Raw genomic sequence first — 14,717 nt, forward strand, 5'->3', positions numbered from 1 at the left:
ACATGCATTTTGTCTTGTTTTGGTGCATAGTATGGCATTAATGTACTATCATAAGGCAATCAAATAACTCAGCAATTAATTTAAGAGGGTAAGGCTTACGAATTTGAAGCTCATATGAAGGTTAATCGTGTCTGTTTTCCTCTCAGGGTTGGTGTAATGTCAGAACTTCTGGAGCGCGAGCAGGAGATGGTTTCTGCCACTATGGCAAAACGACTGGCCAGGCTTGAAGAGCAGGTGTTGTTCTGCCACAAACACTCACAAATACCCCAGAAATAGTGTTTTACAGTCGGTTTGGTCTGTTCATGCTTTCAGGCAGCATGTCAAAGCGAATGAGAGTGTCAGCTGGTGAATGTCTTGTCTTCTGGCAGGTCTCAGAGTCCACCAAAGCCTTACGATGGATTGTAGACGCGCTGAAATCTCAGGGATGCAAATCTAAAATGCAGCCGCCTCTAATGAGTGAGCAGTGTTTTTAAATCAGCTCTTATAAGATGTAGGCATCCTTATGGAGCATCATATGTATGTTTAACAGATTTCTTAAAGTATCAAATCCACCAAAAATCTCTTAGACTTACATTGAGAGGGTGAAAACTTTTGGTGTATTTAAGCTGTTTATTGCTATAGCAAAGCCTAACAACTCTCCATTTACAATAAACATAAAACTAGCCTAAGCTGATCTCCTAGGCTGGTTTTAAAGTGGTTTTGGCTAATTTTAGCTCAGCTGGTCAGGCTGGGAGACCTGTTAAAAACCAACTAAGACTATACAACCAGGCTAGGCTGGCTTTAGCTGTTTTAAACATGTTAATCATGCTTGAAACATGCTAGTGACATGGTAATCATGCTAACATGTTAATAACATGTTAATCATGCTAGAAACATGCTAGCAACTTGCTAATCATTATAACATGCTAATCATGCTTGAAACATGCTAGTGACATGGTAATTATGCTGACATGTTAATAACATGCTAATCATGCTAGAAACATGCTAGCAACTTGTTAATCATGATAATAACATGGTAATCATGCTTGAAACATGCTAGTGACATGGTAATCATGCTAACATGTTAATAACATGCTAATCATGCTAGAAACATGCTAGCAACTTGCTAATCATGATAATAACATGCTAATCATGCTTGAAACATGCTAGTGACATGGTAATTATGCTAGCAAAACATGTTAGTAACTAGCTAATAATGCTAACAACATGCAAGTAGCTTGTTAATAATGTTAGCAACTTGCTAATCATGCTAACAACATGCTAGTAACATGCTAATCATGCTAGCAACATGCTAGTAACTAGCTAATAATGCTAACATAATGCAAGTAACTTGCTCATGCTTGAAACATGCTAGTGACATGGTAATCATGCTAACATGTTAATAACATGCTAATTATGCTAGAAACATGCTAGCAACTTGCTAATCATGATAATAAAATGTTAATAACTGGATAATCATTCTAGTAACTAGCTAATTACATAACAACATGCAAATAACTTGCTAATCATGCTAACAACATGCTAGTAACATGCTAATTATGCTAGCAAAACATGTTAGTAACTAGCTAATAATTCTAACAACATGCAAGTAACTTGCTAATAATGTTAGCAACTTGCTAATCATGCTAACAACATGCTAGTAACATGCTAATCATGCTAGCAACATGCTAGTAACATGCTAATCATGCTAGCAACATGCTAGTAACTAGCTAATAATGCTAACAACATGCAAGTAACTTGCTCATCATGCTTGAAACATGCTAGTGACATGGTAATCATGCTAACATGTTAATAACATGCTAATCATACTAGAAACATGCTAGCAACTTGCTAATCATAATAATAACTTGTTAATAACAGGCTAATCATTCTAGTAACTAGCTAATAACATAGCAACATGCAAATAACTTGTTAATTATGATAGTAAAAATACTAATCATGCTAGTAACATGTTAATCATGCTAGCAACTTGCTAATCATGTTAACAACATGCTAGTAACATGCTAATCATGCTAGTAACTTGCTAATGTAGCAACATGCAAGTAACTTGTTTATCATGCTAGCAACATGTTAGCCACTCGTTAATTATGTTATTAACATGTTAATCATGCTAGCAACATGCTAATAACATGCTATTCAAACATGCTGCCACTTGCTAATAATCCACTTGCTAATAATGCTAACAACAAGCTAACAACATGCTAATCATACTAGCAACATGCCAGTAACTAGCTAATAATGCTAGCAACATGCAAGTAACTAGCTAATCATGCTAGTAACATGCTGATCATGTTAGCAACATGTTAATAACATGCTAATCATGCTAGAAACATGCTTGTAACTGGCTAATGATGCTAACATGTTAGTAACACCCTAGCAACTAGCCTGAGTATCCTAGCAACCACATAGCAACACCTTAACAACCGCCCCAGGCACACTAGAAACCACAAAGCAGCATCTTAGCAACCCCCCCAAGTACCTTAGCAACTGTCCCAGCAGTCATCCCAGGTACCCTAGCAACAGCCCAAACTACCAACCCAAGTACCCTCGCAGCTGCATAGCAACACTGTGGCAACTGCCCCAGGTACCCTAGCAACTGCATAGCAATCACCCAGAACACCCTAGCAACCGCCTATCAAGAACCTAGAATACCTTAACAACACCCTAGCAACCACCCAGAACACCCTAGCAACCGCCTATCAAGAACCTAGAATACCTTATCAACACCCTAGCAACCACCCAGAACACCCTAGCAACCGCCTATCAAGAACCTAGAATACCTTAACAACACCCTAGCAACCACCCAGAACACCCTAGCAACCGCCTACCAAGAACCTAGAATACCTTAACAACACCCTAGCAACCACCCAGAACTCCCTAGCAACCGCCTATCAAGAACCTAGAATACCTTAACAACACCCTAGCAGCCACCCAGAACACCATAAAACCCCTAACAACACCCTGACAACCACCCATAAAACCATAAAACCCCCTAACAACACCCTGACAACCACTCAGATCACCCTAGCAACAGCTTAGCAACCACCCAGATTACCGTAGCAACCAATTGGCAACCAAAGATCAGCATTTATCTGAAATAAAAAGCCTTTGTAACATTATACCATTCAAAGGCTTGGAGTCAGTATATATATATATATATATATATATATATATATATATATTTAAATAAATTATAGAAATGAATGCTAGCTAATCATGCTAGCAACATGCTAGTAACTTGTTAATCATGTAAGTAACAGGCTAGCAACATGCTAGCAATTTGCTATTGATGCTAACATGTTAGTAACACCCTAGTACCCTAGCAACTTAAACTATTTATTTAAACTTTTAAACTTAAAGCTTTTACAACTATTTCAAACTTTGTCTACAAACTTTACTCTCTAGTTACACTTTAAAATAGCATTTTCTATGTGGATATACTGTAAAAAAGTCCTTTATTGCTGTGATCAAATCTGGATTTTCAGCATCATTGCTCTAAATTCAAGGCAGTGTCTGTTTGCTGCCGCTGTAAATGAAGTCCTCTGTTGCTCCAGCAGGTAGAAGCTCTGACAGAGATGATGGTGAATCTAGTGGACAGGAGACAGATGAGGAATCAGCTCCTCACATGTTTGCCCGTCAGCTTCAGTATCCCAACAGTACCGTCAAACGCTTCCCTGTGCCTGAGGAGAAGGTGCCCTGGGAGGTGCCTGATATCAATTATATAACATATCTTATTAAATTAAGCAACATTATGTTGGATTATTTATCTTACGTGACACACATTTTGCTTTTTTAGGTAAACTTCACTCTATACCATCCTCCAGTTTATAATCAACAGGACAGCAGCGAGTGAGTTTATAGTGGCAAATAGAGCACATTTAATCAAATTATATTACATCAATGTGTTATATCGATGTTTGTGAAATTATTATGCATGATTAAATATGTAGTCTGTCGTTTGGTACATTTGTCTTGTCGGAAACATCTTTACAAAGTTTATGCATGTGAATGAAAACATGCAGTGTCTGCATTAATGGTAAATTTGTTTAACCCTTGTGCGTCAAAAAAAAGTAACACATAGGTGCAAAATGGACAAAAATGTAAATGTCCAAAAACTGTCATAAAAATATGATTTATTAATATTGATGCCAAACATTCATTAATTTTCAGTTTGTTTGCATAATGCCACAGGTGTTTTTTTTTTTTATGAAAAAATGAAAAAGAGTATTTCCATATACTAAATGCTAAGCAGATTTTTTTTTCTTTGCTTATTAGATTCTTGGGTGTGTCAGTGAAGAACAACAACATTAATTATGAGGCATTTATATTTTTATGTAGTGTTAGATTTTTATTTAATTTTTTATGTATATGCCAAATTTGCAAAAATTGCAGTAAAATTTGAAGCCTTGCTGATAGAATGAATGCCTACAGTATTAGCAAATATTGCATTGCATCATTTTATAGTCAAATGGGAGTTAAATAATTGCAGTTTTAATGGGTTTCAATGTGGACATTTTTGAGTGTGAGTATTTTTTGTACGGAGAGTAAAATGGATTTTTTGAAGGAAATATTAAAATTTCCATAAAAATAAACACCTGAGCCCTAATTTATGCAGTTGGCATTAACACAGGCACACTTATAACAAAAAACAAAACTGAAATGGACAAATGTTATTATAGTTTACTAAAATTAAAACTGAGCAGTTTTCATTACAGGAAATAAAATAAATAATAACTGAACTAAAAATCAAATATAAAAAGGCAACATTAATATTTTTATTCAGGTAACATGATGGACTAAAATATCTAAAACTAAAATAAAAACTAACAAAAATTTCATAACACAACAAAATTAAACCTTTAACTACAATTTTAATATTTTATTTAGTTGCTAAGACAAGATTTCTATTTTTTATTTAGTTTAACTTGAAGGACTAAAATAAATAAATAAATAAGACAAATAAAATTACAAACATGCTAAAACTTTAAGATTAAAATAAAATATATTAAATTTTATCTAGTTGCAAAGACAAAAAATCTGTTTAACAAAATTACTAAAACTAAAATGTACTTAAAAATGTATAAACACTATATACACACAAAAAAAGACAAAGCACACAAGAGACTTACAAAAGCTTCAATAAAAATAAAAATAAAAACGAATTAAAAAAAAATAGTGAAAACTATACTAGTATCTCTGTTACACTAAATTACATCTGATACATTTTTTTCATGACATTTACAATAAAAGTTGCATGCACAAAATATTATGCAACAACAATATAACATACAATGATTCAGTTCTTTATAAATTAGTTTAAAAAATATTGTTTCTATATTTTCTAAAACTTTAAGTATATTTTAAGACCTATCGTTTCATGTCGTCATGTGACCACAATAATGACAATGTTTTGATGCTGCGATACCACAATAAAATGCTTGATTTAGTATTCCTGACAGTATTTGTTATTTTGCTGTTTTTGTAAATAAAAACACATGTTTTTCTCTTCACAGCTCTGACTCTGCAGTCTTAGACAAGTACAGGTATATATTCTTCTGTCTTTATTCTACTACTGGGATTTGCATTTAATATGCTTCAGGCTTAAGTTTTATTCTCATGAATGGATTTTAACAGGAATCCAGAAGGAAGGACTGGGATTCGGGGAAAAGGGGCTCTGAAATCCCTCGGCCCGAATCCCATTCTCCACCCAATCATCACCAGGTGAATATAAATCCTCTTCATGTCCTGATCGCCGCTGGAATTAATCTCTAATCTCATATCAGATTGAAGTTTACAACCGAACACACGAAAAACAACACAGTCTGACGGCATTGATGAGATTATAGCAGATTATAGCAGATGTCCTCAGTTCATCCCGCTGTTCGTGTGAGAGGAATCATAGCGGAGCTTTTTGTCTGTTGTTAAAGGTGGCGTGATGCTGAACGCAAGGTGCTGGAGTTTCTTGCCATCTGGGAGGATGCAGAGAAACACTGGGCTCTTCCTGGGGTGAGAACGCAGAGAATTTGATAAGTGTACACTGCAGAATGGAAATTTAGAATGATCAAGATTATGTTTTGTTTTTGAAGTCTCTTCTGCTCACCAAGGCTGCATTTATTTAATTAAAATACAGTAAAATTGTGAAATATTATTACAATTTAAAATAGCTGTTTTCTATGTGAATACATAGAAAAATGTAATTTATTTTTGGGATCAAAGCTGAATTTTCAGCATCGTTACTGTGTCACATGCTTCTTCAGAAATGAGAGTATTTTTTATATTTTTTCAATTTTATTTTGTAAAAAAAATACACTGCTGCTCAAAAGTTTGGGATCAGTAAGATTTTAAATGTTTTTTTTTTAAGTCTCTTATGCTCATCAAAGTTCAATTTATTAGATACAGAAAAAAAGTAATATTATTGCAATTCAAAATAACAGGTTTTTATTTTAATATACTTTACAATATAATTTATTTCTGGGATGCAAAGCCATTACTCTAGTCTTCAGTGTCACATGATCCTTCAGAAATCATTTTTAATCTCCTAATTTATTACTTTTATCAATGTTGGAAACTTAATTTTTTGGAACCTGTGATACTTTTTCAGGATTCTTTGATGAATAAAAAGTTAAAGAACAGCATTTATTCAAAATAAAAATATTTTCTAATAATATAAGTCTTTACTATCACTTTTTATAAATTTAATACATACTTGCTGAATTAAAGTATTAAAGTATCTTTTAAAGAGAGAAAGAAAGATACAATTTACTTACCCCACATTTTGAACGAGATGTTTGTTACAAACGTTTTCTAATTTAAATAAATGTTGTTCTTTTTAACATATCATAACATATTGTTTTATATATCAAAGAATCTATATAATATATAAAAATTTATCACAGTTTCTAAAAAAAATATTAAGCAGCACAACTGTTTTCAACATTGATAATAAATCCACGTATTAGAATGATTTCTGAAGGATCATGTGACACTCAAGACTGGAGCAATGATGCTGAAATTTCAGCTTTGCATCAAAGGAATAAATTATATTTTTAAGGATATTAAAATAGAAAACCACTATTTTAAATTGCATCAGCATTTCACAATATTAAAGTTTATTTCTGTATTTTTCTAATTAAATAATCGCAGCCTTGATCTGCAGAAAAGTGTCCTTTAAAAAGCATTGGAAATCTAACTGAGCCAAAACTTTTAAGCAGCGGTGTATATAAATTGTGATTTTTATAAGTATTTATTTTTTTTTACCTTTTTAATTGTTTTAGTTTTAGTTAACCATGATAAACCTGGACTTTACTCTCTCTTTTGATAATTAAACTTTGTCCTTAATGAATAAAAGTAAAAATATATATGAGAAAAATATATATTATATTATGATTGTTTTAAAAGTATTTTTTTTTTTTTGTAATTTAAAGCTTTATTTTATTTTTTATTTTAAATAAATAATAAATTATAAAAAGAAAGTATCACAGGTTCCAAAAATAAAACATATAAATAAATAGCACAACTGTTTCTAATATTGATAATAAATCAGCAAATTAGAATAATTTTTAAATAAAATGTGACCCTGAAGACTGGAGTAATGACGCTGAAAATGCAGGTTTGATGACAGGAATAAATTACATTTTACTATTGTCACACTTGCAGAGAGAGCAACCAGGGAAAACACAGGAAACAAGACGTTAAACAAAAACACTGATTTATTCTAAATAAACAAACAAAATCCAGGGCAGACAGAAAACACGACGTAACGTTACAAACAAAAACCGAGGAGCAGGATAAACACAGAGACGTCATCGACGGACACTGGGGTGTGAACTAACACAGACTTAAATACACTGAAGACAGGGCGTGGTTACAAACAAGATAATAAGATGACAAGGGGGGAAATACAAATATGGGCAAGACTAAACCAATTAATGCAAAACCAAAAGGGGGAGACAAAGACTAAACCATTTGAATGAGAAACATGGGGGGGAAAACACTAGGAAAAACAAGACAAAACAGGCTATAATCCTGACAACTATATATTCAAATGGAAAACAGTTATTTAAAATTGTAATAATATTTCTCAATTTAACAGTATTTTTGATAAAATAATTGCATTCTTGGTGAGCACAACAGACTTTCAAAAACATACAAAAAAATTTTATTATTTTTGACCATTAGTGTAGAGATTGCATTTGCTTTTTAAACAGCCATAAAAATCATCATATTTGCTTTTTATTTTGGAACCAAGATTGGCTACGTAGGTATGCTCAAACACAACAAACTAGCTTTTTATTGAGTTGATCCTAAACTTTTTTTTCTTGCAGGGACCAGCCAAACCTGAGGAATGTCTAGCGCAGACTCTGGAAAGGATTCTGGGTAAAAAGTTACATGACAAGACCAAATCTAAACTAGATGCTGGAGAACAGGTGAGCACGATAAATGCACAAAAAGCTGATTTACTCATTAAAAGACATTTTACAAACATTTATATTATAGATTTGAACTACAAAAGGTTATATATTTATTACAGGCGTGTTAGCTAATAAGTTTAACTTTCATTTAGTAGACATTTCCTGTTGCTAGGGTGTTCTGAGTGGTTGTCAGGGTGTTGTTAGGGGGTTTTATGGGTGGTTGTCAGGGTGTTGTTAGGGGTTTTATGGTGTTCTGGGTGGTTGCTAGGGTGTTGTTAAGGTATTCTAGGTTCTTGATAGGCGGTTGCTAGGATGTTGTTAAGGTATTCTAGGTTCTTAATAGGCGGTTGCTAGGGTGTTCTGGGTGGTTGCTAGGGTGTTAAGGTATTCTAGGTTCTTGATAGGCGGTTGCTAGGATGTTGTTAAGGTATTCTAGGTTCTTAATAGGCGGTTGCTAGGGTGTTCTGGGTGGTTGCTAGGGTGTTAAGGTATTCTAGGTTCTTGATAGGCGGTTGCTAGGGAGTTCTGGGTGGTTGCTAGGGTGTTGTTAAGGTATTCTAGGTTCTTGGTAGGCGGTTGCTAGGGTGTTCTGGGTGGTTGCTAGGGTGTTGTTAAGGTATTCTAGGTTCTTGATAGGCGGTTGCTAGGGTGTTCTGGGTGGTTGCTAGGGTGTTGTTAAGGTATTCTAGGTTCTTGGTAGGCGGTTGCTAGGGTGTTCTGGGTGGTTGCTAGGGTGTTGTTAAGGTATTCTAGGTTCTTGATAGGCGGTTGCTAGGGTGTTCTGGGTGGTTGCTAGGGTGTTGTTAAGGTATTCTAGGTTCTTGATAGGCGGTTGCTAGGGTGTTCTGGGTGATTGCTAGGGTGTTGTTAAGGTATTCTAGGTTCTTGATAGGCGGTTGCTAGGGTGTTCTGGGTGGTTGCTAGGGTGTTGTTAAGGTATTCTAGGTTCTTGATAGGCGGTTGCTAGGGTGTTCTGGGTGATTGCTAGGGTGTTGTTAAGGTATTCTAGGTTCTTAATAGGCGGTTGCTAGGGTGTTCTGGGTGGTTGCTAGAGTGTTGTTAAGGTATTCTAGGTTCTTGGTAGGCGGTTGCTAGGGTGTTCTGGGTGGTTGCTAGAGTGTTGTTAAGGTATTCTAGGTTCTTGGTAGGCGGTTGCTAGGGTGTTCTGGGTGGTTGCTAGGGTGTTGTTAAGGTATTCTAGGTTCTTGATAGGCAGTTGCTAGGGTGTTCTGGGTGGTTGCTAGGGTGTTGTTAAGGTATTCTAGGTTCTTGATAGGCGGTTGCTAGGGTGTTCTGGGTGGTTGCTAGGGTGTTGTTAAGGTATTCTAGGTTCTTAATAGGCGGTTGCTAGGGTGTTCTGGGTGGTTGCTAGGGTGTTGTTAAGGTATTCTAGGTTCTTGATAGGCGGTTGCTAGGGTGTTCTGGGTGGTTGCTAGGGTGTTGTTAAGGTATTCTAGGTTCTTGATAGGCGGTTGCTAGGGTGTTCTGGGTGGTTGCTAGGGTGTTGTTAAGGTATTCTAGGTTCTTGATAGGCGGTTGCTAGGGTGTTCTGGGTGGTTGCTAGGATGTTGTTAAGGTATTCTAGGTTCTTAATAGGCGGTTGCTAGGGTGTTCTGGGTGGTTGCTAGGGTGTTGTTAAGGTATTCTAGGTTCTTGGTAGGCGGTTGCTAGGGTGTTCTGGGTGGTTGCTAGGGTGTTGTTAAGGTATTCTAGGTTCTTGATAGGCGGTTGCTAGGGTGTTCTGGGTGGTTGCTAGGGTGTTGTTAAGGTATTCTAGGTTCTTGATAGGCGGTTGCTAGGGTGTTCTGGGTGATTGCTAGGGTGTTGTTAAGGTATTCTAGGTTCTTGATAGGCGGTTGCTAGGGTGTTCTGGGTGGTTGCTAGGGTGTTGTTAAGGTATTCTAGGTTCTTGATAGGCGGTTGCTAGGGTGTTCTGGGTGATTGCTATGCAAATATGTGACCCTGGACCACAAAACCAGTCATAAGGGTCAATTTCTTGAAAGTCTTTAGTAGGACGGGTTTATTTGTAGCTATAGCCAAAAACACATTGTGTGGTCCAGGGTCACAATTTTGTTTTTTGAGGGAATTATTTTATTGCATGCTCCATATGATTAAGTTTTATTGCATTTAATATTCTATATTATTATTTCAAATATAATCACCTGGTGCAATGGCTGTTTCCTCTCTGATGCAGGTGTATAAGGGTTATGTAGATGACAGCAGGAATACTGATAATGCCTGGATAGAGACCACCATCATCACACTTCACTGTGACAAAAACACTCCGCTCATGACAGATCTCAACCGCATTGTGAGTACAAAATATCACTTCCTCTCATATCTGTACAATTTAAATGTAGTTATTTGGCCAAAATGAGCTTGAAGTGTCCCTTTGGTTTACAAATAAGCTTAAAATGCGGCTAAAGTGGCAAATTGTCAATGGAAAGTGAAATCTCCAGGTGGGCGGCAAACCAAGATGTGGTTTAAATCAGACTCAGACATACAAACCATCTGCTGTTTTGACTCAGGCCTCTTCTAACAACATGCGTTTTCTTCTGGACGAAGACTGACTCATCCTACTTTTAATGAAAAAATCTGAATTTCAATAAAAAATTGCAAGAAAAAAAGACAGAACTGTGAGATATAAACTTAAAATTGCAAGATAGAAACAGATTTACGAGACTGAGAAAAAGTCTGAATTGCAAAAATTGTGAGAAAATGTCAGAATTGCAAGACAAGCTCAGAATTCCGAGATCGGAAAAAAAAGTGCTAGAAAAAAAGTCAGAATTATGAGAAAAAAATTGAAATGTGGGATTTAAACTCAGAATTGCAAAATCGATTAAAATTAAAATTAATTGTGAGAAAAAAGTCAGTATTGGTCAATTGAAAAAAAAAAAAACTGCAAGAAAAAAGTCAGAATTGCAAGATCGAAAAAAATCTGAATTGCAAGAAAAAAAATTGCAAGAAAAATTACACATTTAAAATGGCAAGATAGAAACAGAATTGCAAAATTGAGGAAAAAGTGTAAGATAAACTTGCAAGACATAAACTGAACAGAAATGAGAATGTTGTCTTGCAATTCTGAATTTTTCTCACAATTCTAACTTTTTTTTATCAATCTCTCAATTCTGAGTTTATATCTTGCAATTCTGACTTATTTCTCGATCTAGCAATTGTGAGTTTATACTTCACAATTCTAATTTTATCTCACAATTCTGACTTTTTTTCTTGCAATTTTGCATTTTTTAAGCACTTTTTTCTGTCTCACAATATAGTTTGCAATTCTAATATTATCTCACAATTCTGACTTTTATTTGATTAACAATGCAGTAAAAACAGTAAAATATTTTTACTATTTAAAATAACTGTTTTCTATTTGAATATATTTTAAGAAGTCACAATTTGGACATTTTTCCTATCATATAATGTCAGAATTGCAAGATGTGAACTCAGTATTCTGAAAAAAGTCAGAATTGTAAGATTTAAAGTTTGTTCCATGAAAAAAAAAAGATATAAACACCATGAAAAACGTTATATCTCCCAGTTCTGGCTTTTTTTACTCAGAATTGCAAGTTTGTATCTTACAGTTTTGACTTTTTTCTAGGTCTTGCAAATCTCAGTTTATATCTCTCAACTCTTGACTTTTTTCTTGACCTTGCAATTCTGACTTTTTTCTCGATCTCGTAATTGTTTTTTTCTCAATCGCCTAATTCAGACTTTTTTTCTCAATCTTGCAATTCTGAAATTTTCTCAAAATTCTAACTTTTTTTTGATCAATCTCTCAATTCTGAGTTTATATCTTGAAATTCTGACTTATTTCTCGATCTAGCAATTGTGAGTTTATATTTGACAATTCTAATTTTATCTCACAATTCTGACTTTTTTCTTGCAATTTTGCATTTTTTTAAGCACTTTTTTCTGTCTCACAATATAGTTCGCAATTGTAATATTATCTCACAATTCTGACTTTTATTTGATTAACAATGCAGTAAAAACAGTACAATATTTTTACTATTTAAAATAACTGTTTTCTATTTGAATATATTTTAAAATGTCATTTATTCCTGTGATTACAAAGCTACATTTTCAGCCTCATTACTCAAGTCTTCAGTGTCACATGATCCTTCAGAAATCATTCTAATATTCTGATTTGCATTTATAAAAAAACATTTATTATTATTATGATGTTGAAAACAGCTGTGTAGAATTTTTTTGATGTTTCTTTGAATAGAAAGTTTAGAAGAACAGCATTTGCTAAATAACAGTATTAATTTTTTATCAAAAATGACACTGACTCCAAGCTTTTAAATGTGTGTAATGGTACAAAAGCTTTTATAAATTTGATAAATGCTGGTCTTTGGATCTTGCTATTCATTAAAGAATCCTGAAAAATGTATTTAACTGTTTTAAATATTTACAATAATATATTAAATGTTTCTTGAACAGCAAATCAGCATATAAGAATGATTTCTGTAGGATCATGTGACACAAAAGACTGAATGATGTTAAAAATTCAGCTTTGATCACAGGAATAAATGACATTTTAAAATATATTCAAATAGAAATATTTTGATAATTGAACTGTTTTAGTTGTACTTTAGATCAAATAAATTCTGGCTTGGTGAGCAGATGCTTTGTATGAATTTTTGGTTGATTTTAGAGTCGCTTATGTTGTGCTGGGAGCTCATTATGGTTTTTTGAGGAGTTGATGCTGAAAACTGTCTACAAGTTGGTTGCTGTCTCAATAGACATAAAACATCATCAACACATTGAGTTTTATGGCTGTGTGCAGTTATATTGACAGCGCTCCATAAGTGGTTTTAATGCAGTGAATTAAGCAGCAGTATTTCCGCTCTCATTGGGTTTTCAGAGTAATTGAAGCTGTCTTTGTTTTTGCTGCAGGTGGAGAGCTCGCTGTCGTCTCATCAGCCGCTCCAGTGGCAGGAAGTGAGCAGCGCTGCAAGTGTGTGTCCGTACCAAAGAGAGGCTCTACGACAGATAGCGCAGAGTCACAAAACACACTTTTGACCTCAGGAAAACACACACATTACAGCCCAAAATGATGAGTGCACACACACTCTGCACTCCTGTGTCTTAAAAGGTGTGTCATTTCTGTGCCACAAACTGTGGAGGCTTGTTTCTGCCATTGGAATAGAAAAAATAACAGGTAGCTGACGTTTTCTCTCAGAGTTTGGACGTTTTCTCTTAAAATTATGATGGAATTTCAAGATACAAACTTAAAATTGCAAGATGCAAGATCCTAAAAAGTATCAAAATTGTAAGTTCTGTGAAAAAAAAAATTCTCATTTCTCTTCAGTTTATGTCTTGCAAGTTTATCTTACACGTTTGACTTTTTCCTCAATTTCGCAATTCTGTTTCTATCTTGCCATTTTAAATTTGTAATTTTTCTTGAAATTTTTTTCTTGCAATTCGGACTTTTTTCTTGCAGTTTTTTTTTTCAATTGACCAATACTGACTTTTTTCTCACAATTACTTTTAATTCTAATCGATCTTGCAATTCTGAGTTTAAATCCCACATTTCAATTTTTTTCCTCATAGTTCTGTCTTTTTTTTTGCACAATTCTGACTTTTTTTCTAGCACTTTTTTTTTTCGATCTCGGAATTCTGAGCTTGTCTTGCAATTCTGACATTTTCTCACAATTTTTGCAATTCAGACTTCTTCTCAGTCTGTTTCTATCTTGCAATTTTAAGTTTATATCTCACAGTTCTGTCTTTTTTTCTTGCAATTTTTTATTGAAATTCAGATTTTTTTCGATCTTGCAATTCTGGCTTTTTTCTTGCAGTTTTTTTTTTCAATTGACCAATACTGACTTTTTTCTCACAATTACTTTTAATTTTAATCGATCTTGCAATTCTGAGTTTAAATCCCACATTTCAATTTCTTTCTCATAATTCTGACTTTTTTGCACAATTCTGACTTTTTTTCTAGCACTTTTTTTTCGATCTCGGAATTCTGAGCTTGTCTTGCAATTCTGACATTTTCTCACAATTTTTGCAATTCAGACTTCTTCTCAGTCTGTTTCTATCTTGCAATTTTAAGTTTATATCTCACAGTTCTGTCTTTTTTTCTTGCAATTTTTTATTGAAATTCAGATTTTTTTCGATCTTGCAATTCTGACTTTTTTCTTGCAGTTTTTTTTTTTAAATTGACCAATACTGACTTTTTTCTCACAATTAATTTTAATTTTAATCAATTTTGCAATTCTGAGTTTAAATCCCACATTTCAATTTTTTTCTCATAATTCTGACTTTTTTTCTAGCACTTTTTTTTCCGATCTCGGAATT

The 14,717-nt window shown here is 34.1% G+C and overlaps 1 protein-coding gene across 1 annotated transcript in view; it reads left to right on the plus strand.

The window, feature by feature from the left end:
- trpm2 (transient receptor potential cation channel, subfamily M, member 2) overlaps positions 1-13,439 on the plus strand; it is a 48,878-nt gene extending 35,439 nt beyond the window's left edge. Inside the window, exons 15-24 of the mRNA XM_073845150.1 lie at positions 147-234; positions 369-456; positions 3,555-3,703; positions 3,797-3,849; positions 5,514-5,543; positions 5,635-5,721; positions 5,928-6,006; positions 8,325-8,426; positions 10,606-10,722; positions 13,314-13,439. Of these exons, the coding sequence (XP_073701251.1) occupies positions 147-234; positions 369-456; positions 3,555-3,703; positions 3,797-3,849; positions 5,514-5,543; positions 5,635-5,721; positions 5,928-6,006; positions 8,325-8,426; positions 10,606-10,722; positions 13,314-13,439 (919 nt within the window). The remainder of the gene's footprint in view (positions 1-146; positions 235-368; positions 457-3,554; positions 3,704-3,796; positions 3,850-5,513; positions 5,544-5,634; positions 5,722-5,927; positions 6,007-8,324; positions 8,427-10,605; positions 10,723-13,313) is intronic.
- Positions 13,440-14,717: the final 1,278 nt, after the last annotated feature.

The sequence above is a fragment of the Garra rufa genome, chromosome 8 (assembly GCF_049309525.1).
Source record: "Garra rufa chromosome 8, GarRuf1.0, whole genome shotgun sequence".
Lineage (NCBI taxonomy): Eukaryota > Metazoa > Chordata > Actinopteri > Cypriniformes > Cyprinidae > Garra > Garra rufa.